The sequence below is a fragment of the Emydura macquarii genome, unplaced genomic scaffold (genome assembly GCF_026122565.2).
Source record: "Emydura macquarii macquarii isolate MOO-44397 ecotype Brisbane River unplaced genomic scaffold, CSIRO-AGI_Emac_v2 contig_1253, whole genome shotgun sequence".
NCBI lineage: Eukaryota > Metazoa > Chordata > Testudines > Chelidae > Emydura > Emydura macquarii.
In genome coordinates, this window is record NW_027131390.1 from 2,246,969 (window position 1) to 2,273,407 (window position 26,439).

At 48.6% G+C, this 26,439-nt stretch overlaps 1 protein-coding gene across 1 annotated transcript; it reads left to right on the top strand.

Annotated features, from left to right (window-relative positions):
* The first annotated feature begins 3,131 nt into the window (after positions 1-3,131).
* SLC6A14 (solute carrier family 6 member 14) lies at positions 3,132-25,714 on the top strand. Its single transcript, XM_067547995.1, has 14 exons — positions 3,132-3,182; positions 3,519-3,687; positions 6,961-7,092; positions 8,718-8,879; positions 10,085-10,223; positions 11,635-11,767; positions 13,299-13,439; positions 14,846-15,074; positions 16,191-16,316; positions 16,900-17,018; positions 18,294-18,393; positions 19,605-19,714; positions 21,297-21,464; positions 23,669-25,714. Exons 1-14 carry the CDS (start codon positions 3,141-3,143, stop codon positions 23,816-23,818), a joined length of 1,920 nt encoding a protein of 639 aa, XP_067404096.1. The 5' UTR covers positions 3,132-3,140; the 3' UTR covers positions 23,819-25,714.
* Positions 25,715-26,439: the final 725 nt, after the last annotated feature.

A 26,439-nucleotide genomic window follows, 5' to 3' on the forward strand; every position in this document is an offset into this window, starting at 1 on the left:
GCCTATTGTTCCTCTGGGTTACTTGATCCTGGTCTGGAGAGCCTCCCTTGGCATGCATAGCCTTGGCATGGCTCCCTGCACCTGTCTCTGTGCAAGGGCTGAGTGCTGTGCCAAATCTGTCACTTCACTTCCTTGGGTCTTCTTCCGTTCCTGTCCACTGGGACCAGGGACCCACCTTGGTCCGCTGCACCCATTTTGTCTCTTCCCCGTTAGTAGTACAAGGACCCTACCATCAATCAAACGTTATTCTCCCACCTGTTACCGGACATTCTGCCCCATCCGCCCACCTGTCACTGGAAGTCCCGCCCCATCTGGTCACCCGACTTCCTTGACCGGAAGTCAGGTGACCGGTTGGGCGGGAATTCTGGTGACAGTGTCGAGGGCTTAAGGGTCGGGGGCGGGACCTATGGGTCCAGGGGGTGGAGGCTTCCAGGGGCAAGGGCGGAAGTCAGGTGGGCGGATGGGGCGGGGCTTCCCGTGACAGGTGGGCGGATGGGGGCGGAACTTCCAGTAACAGGTGGATGGGGATAACGTTTATTGATGGTAGGCCCCTTGTACTACTCCTGTTTGGCACACGCCTGCTCGGTCGCTGTGTCATGTGCATTAAGTGCTGTACGCATTGGTGTCACAGATGACACACAGCCCAGTGCAGGATGGGAAGCCGTTTGTCTCCCCAGTTTCTTTCACACCCATCGAATGTGTGTGTCTCTCACATTTGCAGATGTGCAGGTATTAACCAAGGGCCACACTGAACTCCCACTGAAATCACTGGTGTTTCTGAAAGGAGAATTTGGACTGCAGTATGTGCTTAGCAAACTTGCAGTGCCGCTGCCTGGGTATCTGATGGCTGTGTTGCCATCACAGTAAAAAAAAGCTACGAGTGCTTTATTTTTAATTATTTGTTTGTAGTAGCAGGATGGTTGTTCGTGGAATTCAGAGTAATTTCAGGTGACTTCTGAGCACAAGGCCCCTGACTCACTCGGGTGCTGTTGAAAACCCTAGTTCTGTGCAGGTGAGTTCAAATTGCTTATTACTGTTGTGTTGCTGAATGGGGAATTTCACTGAGAACTGGCTTACACATAAACCGGGGTAATGGTTACACTATGATGAAGTCAAAGGTTAGCTCAAGTGAGTGGGAAATCTCTCTGACCTTTCATGTTGGCCGAGTCAAGCAATAGTAAATACAAATCAAACAGCTGTGCCTTTCATCAGCGTGAGGGGTAAAAGGAAGCTCTGTGAAGGCAATTCTTCCCTTTAAGTGGCTTGGAATTTCTCCTTCAATAGGCCCCTGTGATGTATTTTTTATTAATACCAGTAGTGCGTTAAAAATGAACATTCAAGTGGTCAGAAATCAAATACATCCCCAGTGCAGTACAGTAAGTGTAGCTTTACTTTAGTCATCTCTAGATACATGCCCAGTAAATGACTTCACAACATTACAACACACACTTAATAAGGGAGAGGTTTCAGTAACAGGTTGGTTTTTTTTCTAGTTTAATTTCCAACTAAGCACATACCCAGGAACAGGAGCTGGCTTTTGAATCATTAAACTGTAGTTCTGAAGAAAACTCAGCTCTTTTGTCCCTCTTGACATTGGTCAAAACAACAATTTTCATCCCAGCTGGGAAGAACCAATGACTAGAGCTGCGCAAATTGTCCCGAACTCCCCATAAAACCAGGCCAATTCACCTTGTTTCATGGGTAACTTCGAACTAACAACTGAGATTCCAGTTTGTCAGCAGGTCCACTAATGTTCATTTCAATCCAAAGAAAGTTGGGGCTAAGTCTGGGAGAATTTGGGCTGATTTCTGGGTTTCTCTTGAGTTTGGGTGAGATTTGCATTTTCTTTCAGGCTGAATTGGTTCGAACTCAGAATTCAGAGGGTAGAGCGAAACCCAGGGACCTGCCTTCACCAAAGGCAGTGTGTCACGCAGTACTACAACTCTGGTTGCATCTCTTTCAGCAGGTACTGTAGCGTAGCATTCTTCCCGTGGTGTAACACACGAGCCTCATCGGGATCCTACTGCACCGGATGACACAACAGATCCCAGTACAATCCTGTTACCTTTCGCACACTTAATGTTCCAACTATGCCTTGTGCTCATGGCTGCATGGCGTCAGGCTTACTTAGCTCCTCACCCATGAGAAGGCCCCCAGATCTGTGCAGTCTGACACTGCTCCGTGTAAGTAGGGGGGGCACAAACTGGTGCCCCAAAGAGAACGGGCCGTAGAGTTCGGGCAGGAGTTAGAAATGGAAAAGAGCATTAAATCCTCAGTCAACCTCCTCCCACCCCCCTCAGTCTGCTTGCCCGTGAAGAATTGTCTCCTGCCCGTGCTTTGACCCGTTCCTGATATCTTGTCCATAAAGGCTCTTTGTGAAATACGCAGTCCCGGCGTGTAAAGAGAGAGACCTGTTCTCAGGAACCTGTCTGGCTCCTGGCCTAGAGGTGACTTTGCCAGAAAAGGACACTCCCCACCATGCCCGTCTGGCTGGGAGCTCGCTCCCTGAGCAAATTGCAAAGGGCTCCTAGGAAGTTTAATGTGGGCGCTGGAATTTCCATACCTGGTTGATGGCTGGGTGGGCAGGTGGGAGGATGGAGGGGACAGGAGGGGTGAATGGATGGGGGGGGAGGCAGAGGGGGAGATGGCTGGGGTGGGGGTAGGATGGGTTTGTGGTGGGGGTAGGATGGATGTGTGCAGGCGTGGGGGCAGGTGGGGGGATGGATGGGGCGGGAGGGATAGGATAGATGGGAGGGATGGGGGGAGAGTGGCTGTGTGTGGAGGGCAGGCAGGCGGGGGGGTGGATGGGGGGATGGCTATGTGGGGGCTGGCTGGGGGGCAGGATGTGGGGGATGGAGGAGAGTGGCTGTGTGTAGGGGGGCAGGCAGGGGCGGTAGGTGGGGGGTGGATGGGGGAGATGGGGTGGCTGTGTGTGGGGGGGGCTGTGCGGGGGGGTTCAGGTGTGGGGCAGGCTGTGGGGGGAGGATGGCTGTGCGGGGGGGGGGAGGGTTCAGGTGATCCACCTGCCGCAGAGGCGGCCCCGCCCGGCGGGGAGGGGCCGGGGCCGGGCGGGGGCGGGGGCCCCATAAAGGCCGGTCCCGGCGGTGCCGCGGGCCGAGCCGAGCCGAGCCGCCCGCAGGATGCCGACGCTGCCCGCCCGCCTGTGCTGCGGCAGGAAGAAGGTGCGGGCCGGGCCGGGCCGGGCCGGGTCGGTGCAGCGGGAGCGGGGACCCTGGGCCGGGCCGGGCCGGGCCGGGCCGTAACGCCCCCCCCCCGGGTCTCGCCCCTCGCACGGCTCCCAGCCCCGGCACGGTCCCGGCCGGCGCTGACTCGATTGTCCCTCCCGGCTGCCCCCGGGCCGTGTGCTCGGCGCTGTCGGGTCCCTGGCCGGGCCTGGGGACGGGACGGGGCGGGGCGGGGCGGGGGTGGCTGGGGCGGGGGGTGTCCGGGGGGTGCCGGCCCCGCGATGGTGCGGACCGGCCGCGCTCTCACGGCCCGTCTCCCCCCCGCTGCCGCAGGACTTCTCGGTGCCGGAGGCGAAGGATGGCCGCGCCGAGCACCCGGACGAGAACGCGGAGCGTGGGAACTGGTCCAGCAAGACGGACTACCTGCTGTCCATGGTGGGCTACGCGGTGGGGCTGGGCAACGTCTGGCGCTTCCCCTACCTGACCTACCAGAACGGCGGAGGTAAGGCGGGGATCCTGGGCACTGCTGGCCCCTGGGGTGGGGTGGTGTGTGGGGCGGGCACACGCGGGGCATCCTCCGGCTCTGCGCCCCAGGCCGGCGGTGCCACTGGCATCAATCGCCCGGTGTAGACACGGTGTGCGTCCGTCTCCAGCCAGCAGGGTACCAGGGTACCAGGGAAGGAAGGAGAACGTCAAATATCCGCCCCAAGCTCTTCACCTGTTGGGGGATGATGCTATCCCACCATTTCGCACTTAATTAACCGTGCCCATCGAATGCGATCCTCGTCCCCACCTGCCAGATGGGGAGAATGAAGTACAGAGTGGCTGTGACTGGTTCAAACTATACAATGAACCAGCTGCAGAACCCGAGTCTCCTGACTCCCAGCCCAGTGCTCTGTCCGCTACTCCACTGCCAGGGAGGGGTAACCACCCGGACAGCGATCTGCAGTGTTGTGTAACTCCTCACGGCTCCCCCCAGCAAAGCTCTTAAGCCCAGGTGTGAGCCCCAAGTAAGTAGACTGCAGCAGTACGGCTCACGTGCTTCTGCACCTCCGTAAATGCTTTGCTGGCCTGGAGCTTTAGTGGCATCCCTGATTTCTCTATTGTCGGTGCAGTGGGGCTGGTCATTTGAGAAAGGGTTGCTCATGTGAGTAAGAGTTGCAGCTCCCTCCAGAACCATGGGACCGGCTTAACCTGCCATGTCTCTCCTGAATCACTTGGCTGAATGCTGGGATAGGATAGACCAAATTTGGCCTGCCCTGTGACTTATGGAAGTCAGAGATCCCATTTCGGATGGGAAAAAGTGGGTGTTTAAGATAAATGCCTCAGGGCCCAGTCCAACTCCCGTGTAAGTTCACTAGGTGTTGTATTTTATTGTTGTACCGCTCACCAGTGTGTGTAATTTCACAGACAGATATTTGGGATATAGATCTATGGAACTCATCGCGGTGTTCTTGGTATGCATCTTTTATTAGCATTGTTTGGTCTGGTTACATTACTCATGGGTGGCGAAGCAGAATGCTAATCCAAACTGAATCAGATAAAATCTGTATACCGTGCTGCACGATCCTGTAGTTTTGTATATGGCACGAAAGAACTATTTGAGAGAAATTTTAGAGTTTTAAAAAATATTTAATTGGGATTATTTTTTGTCTCCTTCTGCCTGGAAGGCCAGGTGCCTTCAGCACGGCACATTTGCTTTACTTTAAACCTGAGTGGTTTGCTTGAATTCAGTGGGGCTACTCGCATGCTTAAGATAAAGCATGTGCTTAAGTATCTTGTTGAACTGAGGCTTTGGTTTATCTTAAACCCTTCTGTGGGAGTGGGTGAAAAGAAGAAATAGGCCAACAACTGTGCATGGACATCAGATCAGTTACAGGGTGTTGAGTCTCTCACACTTCTACACAATAACAAATATGAAATGCTGGTCCGTCTCATAGTACAATAGATTTCACTAACAGCAGTTTAATGTGGAATTTAGGAAAGCATTCACACAAGCTGAGGCTCTATATCAGAAAGGAGTCAGCAACTATATGAAACGAATTACAAACCTCTCCGTGTTCTAGTGAGTTGCAAATCACCACGAAGTACGAAGAAGGAAACAGTTCATTTCTGCTTTAAATTAAAAGGCATAAGCTACTGTAGAATGCAAACAAAATCAAGAATACACAGCCAAATATTGTCTCTGTCTTCCCGAGAGCAGTGTGTGTTGGACTGTTTTTTATCCTTATTTTCCCAAAGGAAAAGTTGTGCCATAAAAATTCATCAGTTTTACGTTCCAGAGCCTAGCAAGCTGGCTCAGTGCTCTCAGGACCTGTGGCAGTATAGAACAATGTATTTTTCTGAGGCATCGCTGCAGAGGAGAAGCAGCTGGTGATATTGTGCAGGGTCTACAATTATTGTTAAAGGTTTGTTTTGAATTGCTGCCATTTATATATTCTGGACCAGACTGAGCCATTCTTACTCATCTGGGTAGTATCTGACTTGTGCTGAGTAGCCCCAGGTAGGTGAGTTAAGGACAGCAGACTCTAATCAGCAGTATTTATGTAACACTGTACGTTTGCTTGGCACCTAATAGTAATAGAAAAGAGATGAGGTCCGTTTTTAATAATTCAGCCTTTCTCTTTGTATGTGGAAATCCGAGGTGCAAATATCTCTGGGGAAGCAGTTCTGTGCCTGCTTTTTATTTGCAGGTGCCACTGATGTAACGTGGAAGTCTGAGTGCCTGATCTGGGCGTGCAGCACGGTGCACATTCTATTTTACTTAAATTATTTAAATTAAAATTAAATTTGTATTAATATTTGGTTTTGTAAAACCTTCGTTTTTAAATGACAAAATCTAAATCTTGGGCTGAGCTACTGTATTGTGTTCATGTAAGCAGTTATTGATAGGAAAAAGTATGTGGGGAAACTAGATAACTTAAGAACTTCCATATAAATGCTGTTCAAATACACCTAGTCCCTTTTATTCAAAATATGAAGGGTCCAGCCCTGGTGTGGGGCTTTCCTAATGTATCTTGACTCTTGGCCTTTTACATAAGGTGTTCAGAGATCGAGCCACCTTAGCATCTGTCTGACCTGAGCTTTTCCTGTGAAACATAGGCTTGGTCTACGCTTACCCCGGGTTACGCAAACTATGCAGAGTAGTTTGCGTCACTCCTGTCGACTTCTGTGCTTCTCTTCTCCGCGCTGTCTTCACTGCACTGCGCCGACAGGAACTGCGTTCCCATTAACGCAACAGCACACCACTTGTGGGGGTGGTTTAACTGCGTCGATTTCTGGATCGACTGAGCGGGTCTTCACTGACCGCTCAGTCGATCCAGATAAATCGATCTGACGGTGCCCTCAGTGTAGACATAGCCATGTTTTCAGTTGTGCCATAGGCACAATTCTTAGTCATGCCTGAAAAGATATCAGGGATCTATGTGACAGAGGCAAACATTTCTGGGGGGAAAAGGTAACCAGCTGATTGTGAAGCTTGTGGTTGGTAAGAATCTATCATTGTGAAAGAATTAAATACATGGGAACTTTATTGTCCAGAAGAACAGTGCTTATGTCACTAACATTGCCTTTAATGGGAGCTGGGTCAGACCTCCAATGAGTAATTACGCCTTTTCTCTGCAAATACTATTTGTTTTTACAGAACACAGGCCTTTGCAAAAACCAGTCTGTAGAGTCTGTACGTATTAAAACCCACTTTGGTGTATTTGCGTATGTGGATATACAAAAAGGAGTAGGCTTGTGTAGTTATAACAGGTTTTTCTCTCTTCCTCAGGTGCTTTTCTAATACCCTACACAATTATGCTGGCATTAGCTGGTTTGCCTTTATTTTTTTTGGAATGTTCCCTGGGGCAGTTTGCCAGTTTGGGGCCAATTTCTGTGTGGCGAATACTACCAATTTTACAAGGTCAGTTCATTTGTTTTTTATGTGTAGATCTTCTTTTGCTGCTGTTAGCAGTCAAAAGCGGATTAATAATTTCCCCATAATGCTTCTGGCTAGTGTCATAAATTAGACTCCAGAGCATGGTACGCAACGTGTCATGCTATTTCATGGATGGCCAGACTAAGGGGGGTTAGTATGCACTATTTGTGAGGAAAGCACAGTTGAATTCATGGTACTACATGTAATACATCAGAAGCAGCAATTTTCCAGAGTTTCAGTCTAACTTTGTTTTTCATTTACTGGCTATGTCTGCTCACTCTATATGCTAAATGGGGGTCTGCATGGGATGTGGCAATCCTGCAGTTAGCTGCTCAGATTGGCACTTGCATGTATAAATAACCGCTTTTTGCACCTAGGCGTGCACTCCCTAAAGTCAGTGTGTTGGGATATTTCTCTGGGGGAGGACTCCTATTCCAGCAGCGTGGTCTTGTGGGGCACTAAAGCCTCTGCAATCATACAGTGGAACTTTTCCATGTCAATGTGAGCATCTGGATGCGGGGTTTGGATAGCCTGTTAAGGCCCCACACATGGGAATGGGGATCATGGGGCAGAGTCTGCCATTATTTGCATCCATTCTGCTCCAAGAAGGAGGGACATAAATGAGGGCAGCATTGGCTCTGCATACCCTCCTGAGCTCCCAGCTGGATTAAGGTAGGAATAAGGAAGTTTACATTTTAATCGCATTAAGAACTTTATGTGCCGTACCTGTGCTGATCCTGTTCATTAGTAGAAAACAAAAGGGGATTATGTCCAGGCATTTACTGTGCCTTGCCAGTTTCCGCCTCAAATGGCTCTGATTCTCCTGCATGGCTAGCCTGAATCCTGGTTCCAAAACCACCTTTGGGATATTCAAAACTTGGATCCAGTCCCTAGTTTTGGGGCTGCAGCCCATCTCTATTTTGTTGCTGTGCAGGGTAAAAAGAATGAATGAACCTGTAAATCCAAAAGTGCACCTTCCTTCCTGCTCAATAGGCAGCCTTTTTCAAAATTAAAATGGCACATGTGTGTGTCTAGATCATCTCTTCTCTAGCCTGATTCCATTAGGCCGGGATGCAACAGGGACAATACAAATAGTTACCTGAGTTTTTAAACATTAAAAAGTTCTACCACTGTGTGCTTGAAGCTCAAGTACCACTCTGTCATGGGGTCGCCTGGAGAGCTTTGCCTACACCATGTGGTCTGAGACCCACCGTGAACTTTGCTCTGCAGTAAACTGGCTCCACCATGTGTCTGCATGTCACTTTTGTCTGGTCGCTTTCTGACCTCACACCAGCCTTCACTGCCTCCTCTCTCTGCATGTGTGGAACTTCTCTCACCACCTGGTGGCTGATGAAGAATGAATTGAAATGAACCCCTGCTCATTGTGCATGCACAGGAAGCTGATGTTTGCTCAGGGTTTATTCACAGGGAATTGGCTTTGCCTGGTCTATCTACCCATCAATATGATGCAATCCAGTGGACAGTAAAATAATTTCAAGCCAACGTGGTAGAAGCGTAAAGAAATGTGCAGTTCACTGAAGTTGATGCTTTACATTTTCTTTCTGTTGTGTTTGGGTTGGATGATGAAACATCAACTCTCTCTTTTCTAGGAGTGGGGATCACTATGGTCATCATCACCACCTTCGTGACTATCTATTACAATGTCATCATTGCCTATGCCCTCTACTATTTATTTGCCTCGTTCCAAAGTGTACTGCCATGGTCGGACTGCTTTGAGTGGGCAGATGACAGTTGCAGCAAAACACCGATAGGTACGGTAATGTTAAATAATACACACTGTTACTCCGAATAATCCCATTTCTTCCATTTCTCCGTAATAAACAAAATACATTAAAGAGGGCAGTAGTGGGATAGTTAGTTGGCCATGATGCTGTCTATACCTTGATAACCAGTTGACACCTGGACTGATCTTCTTTCTATCTACCTGTAGCATTTGCCCATGTGATCTGTTGGGAACTGGAATGAATCCTCCTCTCTGCCTTTCTACCCATCTTTCCTTCTTCGCTAGAATAAAATATTTCTAGACTGGCATAAAATCACCAAAAATACTTCACTGCAATTTCATTAGAGCTTCATGACAAAGAAATTGCCTTCCTAATGCAAAAGAAATGCAGATCTGTTGCATTCACCTTGAGTTCTTCCAAAATCCTTTATCCTGTACACGTGGCTGTGTTGGATGGACATTGGCTTCATGTTTCATCAGGTCTTTAGATAACATTTCCAGGCTATTGTTTGGCTGTGTGCATGCATTATTTAAAATTGTAATTATATTTTAAAATTGTAATTTCACATCCCCTCCCCCCAGTTAAGTTTAATAGTTCATCATAGAACGCTGTTGTGATGTGGTGTTTAAAGTGTTTACATATATAAATTTCAATGAGATACTTGGACAAATGTTTCAGCCCATATTAAAGGGTGCTGAATAGGTATAAAAGTCAGACAAATTGCCCCAGAATACTGCACTACTGTTTCACCAGGGTTTCATGTAAAAGAAATCCTCATGCTGATACTGCTCTTTAATGCACTGATCAACTCTTGTTTGGCTTAAATAGTAGCCAAGAGATTTGGGGTACATTTTGAAGAGAACTGGTCATAACGCCAGTCTGTCCCCATCAGTGTGATATTGGATTGCTATAGATGGGTGTGAACTGAAATACTGGATCTGGCCTTTGGATTATCAAAGTGTTTGAAATCCTAACTGCACCCAGATCTGATTTTTGTGACCATTTCCTATCTTTACATTAGGCTGACCAGGCTCTCTGAATTGAGCGTACCAGACCTGGGGGTGTTTGGCTATGGAGCCAAATCCGCATCTGAAAGTGACATCTGGGGGCTGTTTGTAATATAGCTGCCGCAAGAATACAAACTAAAGCCATAACAGCATGAAAAAGGCACTCTCTGTAATCAGTCTGTTTCTATTTTCTCCACTGAACATTAACGGTCCTTTCTCTTTCAGTGAGTGATTGCAATACAACCTTACTAAACGGGACAGTCATTCGCACAAACTACTCGTACGTCACCAGCAACAATCTAACCTGTCTCAATGGCAGCTTAACATATAAGCAAGTGCAGCTTCCCAGTGAGCAGTACTGGAAGTAAGTATAGCACCCTTTACATTGCTAAAATCAGTACATTCTGCAGGGGGTTGGAGGAATCCTCTGTGTGTCTCGTGCCACTTTCCAGAAACAGTTTTGAGCCAAGCTAATGGGACTGCAAACTAAAGCTGAGCAGGTCTGTCCAGAAAGGACACGAACTGCTGAATCAGGGGGCCTAACAAACATAATGCAAGTCACAGAGGAGCCCAGGAGCAAATCTATAACTCAGAAATAAATGATAAAATGAAGGCAGTTTTCTCCCCTCAAAGACTGAAGACTGCTTAGCGCTCGAACATAAGGTACATCCTTTATCCCAAATTAGTATGTTAAAAATATTAAGCCACTCCACTTGCTTCTCATATACCTGTAATTACAGAATACTTTCCAAGGCCTGTGTTTATAATTTGCGGGTGTTTCACCCACACGCCTTACAGCTGGGGTGTGATTCACTGTTGTCTGATGATTAATAGAGTAATACGCCATGCCAGGGTGTGCGCTAGGCGTGACATCAGTTCATGCCTTGGGCGTGTGTGAGGCCAGAAGCCCCGTGACTCCGGACGCCCTGGAGAAGAATCAGTAGTGAATTAGTGCCCCCCTAAGCATGGGTCATTGCTGTTACAATACAAATCTTTCCGAAGGACATTGCTTTCACTGTTTTAGGTTTTCTGTCGTGTCTGTTACCAAGGCACCTGGAGCTGCAAAAAATTAAGATGCCTAAAAGGCCATAACCCAAAGGGGTTTTTCTCCTAGCACTACCCCACTGACCACTTGTACCTTCAGTTTCTTCACCATCCTCAGTGGGTATCAATTAGTGTTGCTCCATTGAGAAAAATCTGGCCCTTCATTGGAATCTACCTACTTCCGTTTTTGTGATGGTAATTGAGCTGCCAGTGGATGGAAGGATGGGCAGGCTCATTGGAGAGGTGTTTTCCTCCACCTCCTCTCTGCCTTGTTGTGCTGAGCCCATCCTTCCGGTTAAGAACCCAAACTGGCTCTTCACAGTTTAAAAACAGCACAGCAGAATGTACTCCTACGGAGCGCCGATCCCGGGCAGGGGGGAGGGGAAAGCACTGGTTTCTCTTTGAAGCATCCAAAGAAACCAGCTTTGCCATCGCCCCCCAGCCTGACTTGGTGCGCAGGAAGGCAATGGAATTTCAGCACTCGCTAAACGTTTTTATGAACGGCGTCCTAAAAGGATGCATTTTTCCAGAGCCCAGCGAGGCAGAAGGAACGGAGGCAGGGGTGGAGGAGGGCTGGCCGGCTGGGCACCAGTGGAAACTGATGCAGGGGTGTGCCGTCACCAGTAGACATGAGCACCCCTGCCCCAGGCGTGGCTTTGGCTAATCAGCAGGACTCTTCGTGCTAGCCGCTGCCGTGCTCCGTTGCAAGTGACCATGTTCTGTGCTTTCAGCAAAGTCGCCCTTCGGCGCTCAAGTGGGCTGGACGAGACGGGCGAAATCGTCTGGTACCTGGCCCTCTGCCTGCTCCTCTCCTGGCTGATAGTCGGAGCCGCATTATTTAAAGGAATAAAATCTTCAGGAAAGGTAGGTCAAGAGGAGCCTGTGTTAGATTTCTGGGCCTGATCCCAGCTTCAACGGGAGCTCAGCACCTGGCAGGGTTCAGCCCTGATTCTCTAGCCCGTGCCACAGGCCAGGTCTGACTCTGCTGCTGCTGTTTGCTCGTATAAAACAGATGGGGCCTGATTCGGCCACCCTGCTCCGTGCTCGGTGGTGCTTGACTCCGTGGGCTGTACACGCTCTCACCCATCATCCTGGGTCAATACTCAAGTGGCTCGCCTGTGCTGCTGCGGCTTCTCGGCCAGCGTTGTCCGAGCTGGCTAGCTGGACGCTAGCCTGGGGCCGTGCGGCGGTCCTGCCTCTGGGTGCGCTGCAACCAGACCCTTCAGTCAGACCCCAAGCTTGGCCCCTCCAGCCGGGCCCCAGGACCAGCCTGCACATCTGCCTCTGCTCAGGCCAGGAGAGCCAGGAGGGTGCGCCGGGGCTAACGAGAGCTCCTTGCCTGCTCGCGGCAGGGGGCGAGCGGTATTCATTTTCCTACCGGAGGCTCGTCCCCCTGGCCGGGTTTCCTCGCTCCCTGTTGTTCTCCCCATTCTTCTTCTTTTGCCCCCCCTAGGTTTCTCCTTCTGCCTGGCTCCTCCAGTTCCTTGCCCGGTCCTACACCGATCTGCCGCCCCCCCCCCCCACACCGAGCTCCCTTGATTTTCTTGCCCTTCCTGACATTGTCCGTCTCCCTTTCTCCTTGCTCCCCCATCACTTTTCTCTGCCTCTTTCTCTTCTCCGCCACACTCTGCCTTTCCCCTTCGCCTGTCTCTGGCCCATGCTGGCTTCCACTCTAGTCTCTCTGGGGTACAGTCCGGGCTCTTGGCCAGCCCAGGGCTCTTCAGCCAGCAGCCTCCAATTCCTTCATGCTCCCAGGGTGCTGGGCACCGGCTCCGGTTTTAGCCTGTAGGCCCGTCTCTCCCAGCACGAGAGCAGGAGTGTCCCTTGGGCAATCCGCACCAGCACAGCCAGGGTGCTGTGGTGCAATGCTGTGCTAAGGCAAACCGGCTAATCTGGCTCAGTTACAGCCGTAAATGACAGTGAAACGGGCCGTCAGTCCCACCTCCAGTGTTGCTGCCGCTGTTTGTTTCTGCTGTGGTAGCACATAGGTGCCCCAGCCACGGCCCATGACCCAGCTGTGTACAAAAAGCCGGAGTCCCTGCCCCAAAGCGCTTACAGGGCCCTTTCCTCAGTCACTGAATCTTCTCACACAGCTTTGTTCAGCCTTTTAGTAAACACCCCAACAGCAGCAGCTGAGCTGGGCAGGCCTTCGGAGCTCACCGAGACGGGTTCGGACATGGCTGCGCCGCACAGTGTGTTAATCCAGACGGGTCATTTTTAGACCTGAACCAGGGAACATGCACATCCAGGCTTGGATCCAGACTTCTCCAGCATCGAGCGGTTTGCTTGCATCCAGGGGCTCGGCTCAGGCCCGTTTCTGGTGGTGATCTGTCTGAGGCTTCATGCAGAGCGTTTCCCCCCCAGCTAACGCCTCTCCCCCCGTTTCTCTTGGCAGGTTGTTTATTTTACAGCTCTCTTTCCGTACGTGGTGCTCGTCATCCTGCTTGTCCGAGGTGCCACCCTGGAAGGCGCTCAGAACGGCATTGAGTATTACATTGGCGCGCAGTCCAACATCACCAAGCTGATGGAGGTGGAGGTGAGGCTCAGTGACCGTATCAAGGATCAGCTGGTTTGGATCAGCCGCCAGTTACACGAGCTGGACGTTTCTATAGGCTAGCGTGTGGCTCGGTTTCCAAAATATCATCGCTTCCTCCTTAACCAAGTCAGACTCCTCTTACCCCTCCCCTCCAGTCACTACCTAAAACTGGCTCGTGCCTTCCAGAAACCCACAGTTACAGGGAAACCCTCTGTCCCCACCTCAGGCCCATTTATCCAGGAACGTGGTGAGTCCCCTGCATCATTTGACTAAAGAGGGGCCTGGCTAGGATTGCCAGCTAACGCAGCTCAGCTGAGATTTGCTCCGTGTTACCCTCCTCTGTTTTCCAGGAGTGTGTAACTGTACTAGCCAGGGCCGTGTCCTATGGCCTGATGATAAAGTTCTCGCCAGGAGGAATGAGTAGTAGGGGGCTGTCTGCTTTGGGCGTCGTGAATTTCAACAGCAGGTTTCCTGCGTGTTTGGACTTGAATTTCAGACCGGTCCCCTAACACGATGCCTTCCCTTAGACGTTTGCTCAGGGTAGGATGGGGGCTGAGGAGCAAGGGAGGAGACGCCTAGCGTGGAGATTTTCTGAGGATCACTCCAACCTCCGTTCCTATTAGAAGACCAAAGCGCACACCTGGTTCTTCCTCGTGTGCCCTAATAAAGAGTGGCCAAGGGAGTGGGGACTGCATTTAGATTCGAGCCTTTCACACTAGACTGTCCATTCAGATCTCCCCTCGGCCACAGTGCGCGTCGTTGCCATATTATTGCTGGCTGGTGTCCATTGTAGTCTGGTCTCCCTGGCTCTCAGTGGATGGGTGTTGGCTGCACATCACCTGAAATACCGGCATAAACTGGGACTATCTCCACAGTCGTCAAGTCAGTTCTTCCAGGCCGCAGTTTGAGGAGCGTGGGTGGGACAGCATGCGTGGGAGCTTCCACCATTGCCACCCTATGCTGTGCTTGTTTTACTGACACATCGGCATTTCTCTGGCGCCCATAGCTCAGCGCCTCCCAGACACGTCAGTGAATTCAATCTCTCCTCACTCCTGTGCAGTAGGAAAGTATTCTCCCCATGGGACTGGCGTATTGGGAAACTGAGGTACAGAATGCTGAGGCAATTTTGCCCAAGGTGTCACAAGCGGCCTATGGCCAAGGTAAGAATAGAACCAAGATCTCCTGGGTTCTAGTTCAGTGCCTTAGGCACAAGATGAGCCTTCATGCCCTTTGAATAGGAGACGTCACTTCCCAGGTTAATCAATATATGGCACTTCTCACCAGTTCTAAAATTCACATCAAATTAATTTAAAAAAAATATGCTTACAGGACACACCAGAGGGATTAGAACAAAGTATTTAGGGATAAATAATATAATAACCTACTTCAAATTATTTCTGTTTTAGGTTTGGAAAGATGCCGCTACTCAGATATTCTTCTCCCTCTCAGTGGCTTGGGGGGGGCTGGTCACGCTCTCCTCCTACAATAAGTTCCATAACAACTGCTATTCCGATGCCATTGCCGTGTGTGTGGTGAACTGCCTCACCAGTGTCTTTGCTGGATTTGCGATATTCTCTGTTTTGGGACATATGGCTTTCCTGGCAGACAGACCCGTCTCTGAAGTTGTAGACTCAGGTTCGTTCGATCATCTCGCCATACATCATGAAGACTTCTTGTCGATCACTCTTTTCTGAGTTGTTTTCTAGACCTGTTTAATCTCAGCTCCTCCAGCCATAGCTGATTGGTGTCAAGCACTTTCAGCGGGTAGAGGCTTGAAATAGGGAGGACGTTTTGTCCTGGTTTTCCAACACTGGTTGACCTCACGCTGTCCTGTCCACCATAAGTCGATGGAACTACTGCTCTTAAGTCACTAAGGTGCTGTTGAAAATGCCACTGTATGTATCGTGTGCATCTCAGCTGATGTACAGGAGCCGTGACGGATCGATACATATGGTTATAAAAGGACATTTTTAAAATGAAAATATGGGCTTGATATTGATTCTATTTGTCCTATTGCATCAAATGCATTAGTAAAACTTTCAGATTATAGGTGACAGTCACCCCATACAAGGCATATGCACAATTTAAGTCCCACTTAAACACTCAAAATAGGGCTTAATTGATTCTTAAGTAGCACGCAGGCCTTTGGGAAAACCAGAACTTCTCACCAGTGGGAATTTCACCTCTCATCTATTTCAGAACCCCAAACCTTCCAGTTGTGCTGTTTGAATTCATTCTCATTCAGCATCTGCCTGAAATATTGGCCTATTCAAATCTGAATGAAAGTAATGGAATGTGGTTAGTATTTTTCCACAGTGGTGATTGAGTAACTGTCCTCATTGCAGAGCAAATTTTTGGGTCTTTGCCGTATATATAAATGATGGATTTGGGGACCAGATTAAGTGCCCATCAAAGCCAATGGGAGTTTTGCTGTTGATTCAATCAAAGCAGGGTCAAGCCCTAAATCTTTCATCTCTTACAGCAATTCTATTCAGCCATGGCCTGTACAAACCTGTGCAAATATCAGTGGAATCCATACAAAGCTTCAGCGAAGTTTGTTTCAGTGATTTCAGGCCCCATCCTGCTTTGATTATAGTCGATGGCAAAAATTTAGTCTTTAAATTACCCAACCAAAACCTCACTTTCTGTGCCATGTTCTGGTATAATTTCCCGTTATTTAAGTTTAAGAGAAATGAGTCAATTTTGCATTGATCGGATCATGATGATAACATCTCTTCTTCTTTATTTCAGGGTTTGATTTGGCATTTGTTGCCTATCCATCAGCTCTCACCCAGTTACCAGTTGCCCCTCTTTGGTCCTTTTTATTTTTCTTTATGCTTTTACTGTTGGGGCTTGACTCTCAGTTTGCTTCCATAGGTGAGTAGGTCTTGAAATTAGAGCTGGATCAAATTTGTCAGCTGAAATTGTGTGTGCGTGCGTGCGTGCGCGCGCGTGCGTGCGTGCGTGCACGCCAGAAACACAGATTTGGATCAACCAAAATATTCCAAGAATTTGTGTTCATGTCATTAAATTGTTTCAGTGACTTCCCTGGACCTTCCCCTGAAATCAAAACATTTCATTTTGACATTTTCTAAATGAAACATTTTAATTTTTCAATTTACAACGACGTCTTGTTTAGAAATTTCCTTCCAATTTTATTTTGAAGAAGTTTAAAAAAGCTCAGCATGCTTTGTGTGAGGTTGAAAAAAGTGTTTTGTTCAATGCAAAATGATTTTTTCCCCAACTTCTGAGTTTGCTGGAAAATCTGAAAAATTTTCATTTTGAATCGACAGGTGGTTATTTTTTTATTATTTTTTTTTCTGAACAGCCAGTGAACGGAAAAATCAGTTAGTCTAGCAGTTCTGCTCAAAATACCAAAATGCTTCCAGGTTAGCGTTCGCTGCATTTCTTCATTTTGCTGCCTGTGTCCAACAAGTACAATTTTTCTCTTCCCCTGCAGAAACCATTACAACCACGGTACAAGACCTATACCCCAAGGTGATGAAACGGTTGAGAGTCCCCATAACCCTGGGAATATGCTTGTTGCTGTTTTTGCTTGGTCTCATCTGTGTCACTCAGGTAGAACATTTAACTCTTTACTGACAATGGGTTTCATTATGGTTCAGCGGGTGGGAGGATCTATACAAGACAATAAACCATTTCCCTGGTTGACAAGAAAGTCCCGGCCAGCAGCAAAGCCGATGTCCATGTATTCTGAGAGAGTGTCATCCATGCTCACAGTTCTACAAACACCTGTGAACATGCTTCACTTCTGCAGACAAGAAGCCCTACTGGGAGTGTTTCCAGAATCCAGTCTTTCAGAGATGGCTATAATTGAACTGAAGAACTTTTTAAAATGGGAGCCCTTGTCAGCCGATAATTTGTGAACTGTTCTTTTATTTTCTGTGAGCCGTCGACTTGAATTTTTTTCTCCAGTTCAGGAGATTAATTTGTGTAATGTTGAACATGTATACACCATGCCTGCAGCAGTGTAGGAATTGCAAGTGGATATTGATAGATTCAGAATTGATTACCAAAGATGACCGCTCTCAGGAACTGGTATATTCAGCTCCTAAAAAATCATTAGCTAAAAAGCTTCTGCAGCTGGTCAGGCTAGCCTTTAAAATAGATTTATTATATTGGTTCAGTTCACTAAATGTACTTCCGTGGGATGACTGCTTTTTCAGATTGATTTTTTTAAGGGCCATATGAAAAATGTAGATTTATAGGTGTGATTACAATGAGAAAGTTACTGCCCCAAAAGAAGTTAGCCCCAATGAACTGAAGGCTAGGTGTATATTGTTGTACAGCACACCTGTAATATGACAAAAGAGAAGCTTGGAAGTAAAGGAAAAATATAGAAGAGTGGTGGGATAACATTCAGTAATTCCCCAGCCTTTTATTTTCTATCGTACTATTTTACACGAACATTTATAGTTGTGCGTAACCCACAGGAGGAACTTGTGGGTCTTTGTCGCCCTCTAATGGCTGGTGTATGAAAGAGGATCAAAGTCGATTTCGGCAGCACACTGCCAGAGTTACTTCTTTAGCTCAAGCCACAAAAGCTGATGTTAAAGCACTGTAGGTTCAAACCCTGCTGTCACCCCACGTGTGGTGTTACATATGCTTTGTTGTTACTGCAGTGACCGGCAATATGCCATAAAGTGCATATAAATATTGAAGTGAAACAATGTGCAATGCATGGGATCTCCACCCCTGGGAAACAGGGATTTTAAATAAAAACCCACTCTGACATGTAATGCAACTGGCATGAGCAACACAGCTCCTCTGATCTCCATACGAAAGGTTACGCGCACAGGGTGAAAAGCTGCCTCATTGTTGTTTGTTTTGCAGGCAGGAATTTACTGGGTTAACCTAGTGGATCACTTCTGTGCTGGATGGGGGATCCTTTTTGCAGCTGTCCTGGAAGTAATAGGCATTAGCTGGATTTATGGTAAGTTACTGACACTGGGAAATCAAGAATAATTCTGGTCACGTCATAGATACAAAACCAACAAATTCTACGGAAACATTTGTGTAATATCTCAATGGTTAAAAATCTCTTCTCCCAAAGAATTTGAAAGAGTTAAGTGTTAAAAGAAATAAAATAGTTGTAGGTATAGAAAAGTAATATTTTTGTTATATGCATATATTAACTTAGAAAGTTATTTAATCAGCTTCAAGCCTAAGAAATGCTTGAGAAAGAAGGGAGAAGGGGGGGGACTAATAGATAAAGAAAAAGTTAAAGGCCAAGCAGACATCAAGTGCCTGGATACAGATAAAGGGCAAACCATAAGATGAAGAAACTAAGGTCTACCCCCTTCCTGCTTTTGCTAAAGTTATGTGCCAACTTAGCTAATTAACGGGCCCAGTAGTTGGAAGTTGCCTTTCTGGAATAAAAACTCCTAATTAAACAATCCTGTTAAAAGGAGGTCAAAAAGGCACCCTAAAAGACGCATGCGTAATAAGGTATTAAAATATTATCGCACACCCTGCATAAAAAATTGGTTCATTAGCATAAACATGTAAAAATGTTTGTATAAAAAAACCCATGTATGTAGTAGGCGGTCGGAAAAGGTGTAAACCTTTTAGTACCCAGCCAATGGAAAACAAAGGAAGAAATTCTTTCGGCCGGAATAAAAAATATATACTGTTAAATAATAAAGGAGGGGCGCGCTCCTTTCAAATATTTTTCTAAAGTTGTGCCCAGCTTTGCAAACCTGTTAAAAAAATAAAAAGTACTTTTCTTGTTTTACTCTTTACCCGTATCCAATGTTCTTTTATTAAAACCTTTTTAGTCAAAGGTATTTCTTACAAATTGGAACATAAGAATGGCCATACTGGGTCAGACCAATGGTCCATCTAGCCCAGCGTCCTGGCTTCCAACAGTGGCCAGTACCAGGTGCTTCAGAGGGCATGAACAGAAGAGACAATCATGGAGTGATCCATCCCCAGTTTCTAACAATCAGAGGCTAGGGATACTTGGAGCATGGGGTTGTATCCTTGACCTTGGCTAATAGCCATTGATGGACCTATCCTCCATGAACTTATAAGGAGCCATGCGTCCATGCTTTCTAGATCTGCCCATACTGGTTCCCTGTACACCATAAAACCCACAATGTAGACACCCATCTTACAGTGCACTATTTGGCCACCTGTCAATAGGAGGAAACCGATTTATTCAAGACATTGAAATGATGATTGGGAAGAAGAGCTGGCTGTTCTGGCTGTGGTGGCGAGCATGCTGGTTCTTCATTACGCCTGTTCTCTTGTGTGTAAGTACCATAGTCGAATTTGTGGCAAAGAATATATTCCTTGGATGTTGAACAGTTTCCATGTAAAGCTTTGGAACTGCACCGTTGGCCCCTTTGCGGTGGCTTTAAAGCCAGAGGAACAGGCCAGCTGAGGATGCTCCACGCAAGGAAGAAACCTGGGCGGTGCTGAGCCAGCGTGGCAACTCATAGCCTATCCCTCCCCGGCCACAGGGCATGCGTGGCTGGCGCCCTTGTCTTCTGGCAATCCCTGGCCATTGCAACTGCAATTCAGAACAACGTTGGCTTGCTTCTCTGCACTGCACCAGTGTCTGACAACCCAAAATGCCCAGGTGTTTTACCGCCATTCACCCTCCTAGGCTATGCCACGGCCAAAGGGCAACAAGGTCTCCAGATCTCCAGTACTGCCCAGCAGGAGCAGAGTGGGGTTTTCTGCGGGCTAGTGCCTGGCCTTAGCAGAAGGGGAAGTATTTCAAGATGTGTGTGGACCTGAATGGGGAAGAGTAGGGAGCTCTCTGGAGTGAGTTCCCTGCCCCTACAATCTGACTGCTTTCTGTCCATGGGGCAGGTTCAGGCCCCCAGTTCCCTCACTGGGGGTGTATGGGACTGACAGGTGCACAGCCACCTCCCGCTGTTAGTCACATCACCTGGCCCATCCCAGTTTGGGATACTGGAATTTCCTGCGGGATGGGAATTCCATGATCAGACCAGCTCTAATGCAGGAGTTTGCCCTTCAGAGCAGCGCTGACTTCTCCAAACATTCTCCATCCAGCTTTGAACCCACCATCCATCTCCGCTTCCTAACACAAAGCCCATGTGTCAAAGGCCTTACATGGAAATACCCTTCCATCACTCTGAAATTTCTCCTCTCAGTTGCCACTCTTGCTTTTCTACACATTCCTGATTAACTTGATTTGGGTCTTCCATATATTGGGCTAGATCCTAGACACATTTCTGTTGAAGCCAACGGCATTACACCCGGGATGAATCTAGTCCATCCATCACCTTCCTTACTCTTTTTGTGTTCTTTCAAATAATTACCGCTTTGTGCTCTCATGTGGTTCTCATAAAAAAACCACACCTGAAACTGTTGCATATCCCTTTCTAGCACCAACATTATCTCTAATCTCTCTAGGATACCTCTGAGGAAATGCTTACTGTAAATATCTTATCTGTGCAGGAATGTTTTCCAGAACGTAACTCCGCATTCTTGCCCCAAATCCTGTAAACATTCGACTAGCGCATAGAGGTATAGTGAGCTGTCCTTCCACATCCTCAGAGCATGCATGTGCATGCAAACCGAGTGTGTGATAAATGTGTCTGCAGAGCCTAGCAAGACGGGTGACGTATATAAAAGTGTTTGCATGCAGTTCTGTAGAGGGCAATGCATGAGCACCCTTATTGCCTGACCGTGTTTGAAAACAAAACCCTGAACCGCAAGGCAGAGACTATACAGAAAGGAGCCTAAATCTGTGTCAGAAAAGGAGAGGTTCACTTGTCGATGAATCGGTAAATTGGGTGTTCTGTAATCAGTGCAAATCAGCCTGAGCCTCAGTCGAATTTTCTCCCTTTCTTTTTTGAACAGGTGATTTTGCTCTGGTCTTTGGTCACGTTTGCAGCCCCTAAGTACGGCTCAGTCGAATACCCCACGTGGGGATCTGCTGTGGGCTGGTGCATGATTGTCTTCTGCCTCATCTGGATTCCCATTTTTGCGATTGTGAAAATAGTGAAAGCTCAAGGAAACTTGTGGCAGGTAAGGGCCTAAGAGAACATCTGCCCTGGGGCCAATCCTGCCCTGCCTGAAATTAATGGGAATACTTACAGTGACTTCACAGGGGGCAGGATCAGACCCTGGCTTCTTGAGTTAATCAGATAAACTTGCTGGCTCAAAACAAATCCCTGGCATTTGGCAGTGGTCTGTGTTTCCCTGGGTGAAGACATGCAATCTGTCCTGGTCTTCATGATCTCCTTTACTGCTTCAGTTGGTATCCCCAAGTCTGAACGATGCACTTCCAAATCTAAAGTCAGGCATGTGTAGGACCCTGAAGCTTGAAAGGTGTGTTGGGGTGGGGGGAGGAGGGGGCGGTGTTGATCATTGTAGCAGTGGAGATACATCTGCAGGTTTTGCATCTGTTGTTCTGGCAGGGTCTGGTGCTGCTTTGCGCTGGGGTGTCCTGGTCTGAAGGGAGCTTGCTTCTGATGATAGGGTTGGAGATGCTGGGAGGTGTTTGAAGTCCAGAAGAGGGGGTTCAGGAAAGATTCCTTTCAGGAGGGGATCCCCATCGAGTGTGGGTTGTAACTCTTTGATGTCCCCCCCTCCCCATATGGGTTCCAGTGCTGGGTGGCAGGTGCCTGTGGGGGTTTACATCTGTATTGAAGCAGGTTCTCTCAGGGTATTTGGGTGGCCCATTCCTTGATGTGATCTATTTCTCTGGTGGAGAGTCCTTGTTTGTGAAGGCGGTTTTAAGTGTGCTAAGGTGCATGTCTTGGACTTTCTCCTTGGAGCATATTCTGTGGTCTGGGAGTGTCTGGCTGTAGATAACAGATGTCTTGGGGTGTTTGGGGTGGCTGCTGGGTCTGTGAAGGCAGGTGTGGTGAGCCGTGAGTGTCTTGTACATACTTGTCGTAAGGGTTCCATTGCTGAAGCTTATCAGGTCCAGGAGGTTGGTGCTAGTGTGGGAGCGCTCCAGAGGGGGTTTAATGGACGGGTGGGTGGTGGTGGTTGAGGTTGTGGTGGAAATCTATGAGGGAGTTGGTCATCTGTGCAGAGGGTGAAAATAGCATCGCTATATCTCAGGAATATCATATGGTCTCCGTGTAATAGTCTGGTCTGGCTGGCTGTCTGGATGTCTTTGCCAGCTGGTAGTTTCTTAGACTTTAAGGCCAGAAGGGACCATCATGAATCTAGTCTGACCTCCTGCACAACGCGGGCCACAGAACCTCACCCACCCACTCCTGTAATAGACCCTAACCTCTGGCTAAGTTACTGAAATCCTCATCATGATTTGAAGATGTCAAGGTACAGAGTATCCCCCATTGACACTAGTTTAAACCTGCAGCTGACCCATGCCCCACGCTGCAGAGAATGGCAGAGACTCAGGGCCTCTCTGACCTGGGGAGAAATTCCTTCCTGCCCCCAAATCTGGCGATCAGTTAGCCACTGAGCATGTGGGCAGGACCATCCAGACACCTGGGAAAGAATTGTCTGTAGTAACCGAGTTCTTCCCATCTAGTGTCCCATCACCTGTCATGCAGGATATTTGCTAGTTGCAGTCGCAGATTGGCTACTTGCCATTATAGGCAGATCATCCCCTCCATAAATAGATCAGTCTCAGTCTCGAAGTCATTTAGGATTTTTGCCCCCCCTGCTCCTCTTGGAAGGCTGTTCCAGAGCTTTACTCCTCTGAGGGTTAGAAACCTTCGTCTAATTTCAAGCCTCAACTTGTTGATGGCCACTTTGTATCCCTTTATTCTTCAGCTCATTTAGTTTCAGCAAATTAGATTGCAGTATGCAAATGAATTGAGCCAGCAGGCAAAGATGGAGACAGGGAAGCGGAGGAACAGGGAAAAGGGTGATCTATTTCTGATGTCACCTTCCACCATAGAGGTGAGCGTGGGGCAGCTGCCAGGGAAGCAGAGGAGAGCAGACGAGGTGTGCAGGGGATGAACGTCTGCTAGAACAAGTCCTTCAACCCAGGCACCTTTGCAGAACGAGCTTTAAATGCAACTGAACTGGCTGGGCACTTGTGATTTGTAACCCACTGTTCGGATCGCTTTGATTTGTGGATCTCAAGCAGAGGGTGGGGGCAGCGGGGAGGTCGGTGCTGAGATTTCTCCCCGCTGTCCAACTAAAAATGACAAAATAAAACCCGTCCAAGAGAATAAAAACATGCGAAGAAATATCAGCACCCGAGATTAAATCCCCTTTTGGGGAATGTGGTTTTGTTTCCTTCCCAGCGTATTGCCAGCTGCTGCCGGCCAGCTGCGAACTGGGGTCCCTTCCTGGAATGTCATCGCGGTGAGAGATACAGCCACATGGCAGATCCCCACCAGGAAAGAGACCACGAGATCCCCACCGTGGATGGCGTCGTGCACAAAGAGCGATGAGCCGCCTGCGTTGTGCTGCGTTATTTTTAACACACACTGGGTTTTTTTTATTTTTTTTATTTTAATGTTGGAAAATCGCGATTTTAAAAATACCAGAAGCCGTAGTATTTATTGTTAGAGCAGTCAGTGCAGGGAGGAGCGGATCGTGGAGGAGAGAGAGACAGAGGAAAGCCCAAGTCCAGGGGCTGAGAGGGCAGGAAAATACACTCCAGTCCCTCCAAGCGGAGGGACTGGGGGTAGTCCATAGATGCTGCTGTGGGGATGGGGGGATGTGTGCTGGTGCTCCCCTCCAGCACAGGGCTTGAGCCACAGGGCTCTCTGTCAGTCCAGGCACCCCTCCCTGCGGGCTCTGTTCTCGGGAGCCGGAGCACAGCTTGGGCTCGCGTTATGCAGTAGGGCAAATGGGCTGCTGCTCTCCGGCTCAGAAACCCAAAGGATTGCTGCTGTGTCTGGGCCTTGCCCAGGCCATTCAGGCCTTGGTGCTGAGAAAAATGTGTGTTTGTGGCGTTTGTGTCCCTCTACATTGAGTGGTGACAAGCTGCCTTGCCATATGATGAGGATCGAACGGGGTGAGGCACGTTCCCTTATATTTATCATTGTTTCCACTGGAATTCCTTATGGGCCCCCCTTCGGCATGATGCAAATACGGCCAGCATTCACTTATCTGTTCCACACACAACCAGCTTCCTCGGCGCTGATGCTGCAGGAAAAACTTTTAACCCGCAGCTTTTGTTCAGTCCGTTCTTCCTGCCCCGTGCACAGTTTTACCCATCGTTCCTTTCTCTGGATCCCACACTCAAGAGGATGCAGCACCAGACTTGTGTGCTACTGCAGCCTTCAAAACAGAGCTCAGGTGGGATGTAAGCCGTGCACAGAGCTGGTGCTCGTGATCTGCACAGGAGACTAGAATTTCACCCGGAGTGCAGGTTGTAATTGCCTGTCAGCGTTTGCAATATCACCAACCTCAGCCACTCCAAGATCATGACTGGGGACCCTCAAAATCATGGGACTGGCTTAAAAACCATGGGATTTTTAAAAAATAATGTGTTGGTCTCTTTTTATTTCCTTCTGGTGTTTGAGCCGTTTAGGTTTCACAGTTTTCAGCAGTTCTTTGCTATTGAATGGGGCTAGAAACTTACTTTACTTTTTAAATGAAAGCTGAGATAATCACCTGACTCCAGGAGCTGCGTCTTTAAGAACAAACACCAAATCTCATGAGCTTTGGGATCATTACATGTGTTCACTCATTTGCTGCTAAATATGGAATGAGTGATCCGGCTAAGGGGTGCTGACCGTGCACTCATGCTCAGCAGATCTCAGCCCCACACAGAAATCATATTACATGCACAATGAAAACTTGTGCCCGTAGAAGGGAAAGTTTCTATTTTTTACTATTTAAAAAGTTGCATGGAATTTATTTTTCTCTGATGATAATTGTGGGGTTTTTTTTAAACAACTTGGCAGGTCACGTACCAGTTCCGCTCAGCTGTCTGTTGCTAATTCTGGGCATGGAGGGGGACGGATAACTAAGTGCTGGCCATGCTGTGTACACAGATCCACATTTTATACTGTCATTTTTGTGCTAAGTTAACTATCATGTTACTGTTTTTAGCAAATAAAATGCAGAGTTTTAACAGCTTTTGGAACCAGATGATCCAAAGTGGCCTCTTTTTCTCACCAACTAGGTAGAAAATCGCCTGGAGAAAGCGCCAGCGGTTCTTTCGTGAGAGTTTGTCAGGGCAGCTGCGAGAGTTGGGTGTCCTGAAGTGGGAATGAGGGAAGCCCCATTCAGGAGGGTTTTTACTAGAGCAGCCAGGAGCAGACGGCAGGCCTGGCCATGAGCTGTGACCTGGGCCCAGCACAGAGAGGCCGGATAGCAGCCTGGTTTCCCTAGCTGGCCTTTCCTCCAGCGTGGAGAAATCTGCAGCTGACGCAGCCCATGGAGTCAGCTCCTGTGCCCCCGGCCCCAGCTGCCTGGGGGACGTGGGACAAGGCTGGAATGCACTGGTGCTCCGGGGTGGCAAACAGCTCCTTGGAGGCTACTAGCTGGAATGTGTTAAGGCAGCCTCTGGGCTGCTCTGAATTACTGCGGGGCCGGGGTTGTCATGGCACCAACTCCACCAGCCAGGAGCTGCCGCCCAGTGGGAGGCTGGGAGTGGGAATCTCCTGGGCTGCAGCCTGCCCCACCCCAAGCAGCAGAGCTGGCAGGCTGGGGGAGCTCAGGGGGTAATCTGGACCTGGAGAAGGGCTGGTGCGGAGTCTTCCCCCACCCCAGCCCCGGGCAGGGGAGCGAGGGAGGCATGGAGAACAAAGCCAGAGGCTGAGGTAGAAATAGAATTTCATACCCCACACGGGGCTGGGCCGGGGCGGGGGGAAGGAAGGAGGGGGCCCTGCCAAAACACGACCCAGGGGCTCAGCTCAGGGTAAATAGAGGCTTTGGCAAAAGAGCTGCACGTTGGTCCTGTACCCCGCTCCGTGTACCCCAATGTGCCAGGCTGCTGGGAGCTGCACGGCCCCCCGGGCACAGCTTCCCCGGCTGGAACTCCCCAAGTCACTTTCCAGGTCCCATCCCACCTGGGCCTCCGAACGCTGTCCCGAGAGCCTGGGGAATGAGGCCAAAC

What these genes read in the sequence shown, in the direction of transcription:
- SLC6A14 (XM_067547995.1), top strand. Translation starts at nt 3,141, where the DNA reads ATGCCGACGCTGCCCGCCCGCCTGTGCTGCGGCAGGAAGAAG. An exon ending in TTGCAGCAAAACACCGATAG is followed by an intron (nt 8,880 to 10,084) that starts GTACGGTAATGT and finishes TTTCTCTTTCAG; the next exon opens with TGAGTGATTGCAATACAACC. An exon ending in TTACGCCTGTTCTCTTGTGT is followed by an intron (nt 19,715 to 21,296) that starts GTAAGTACCATA and finishes TTTTTTGAACAG; the next exon opens with GTGATTTTGCTCTGGTCTTT.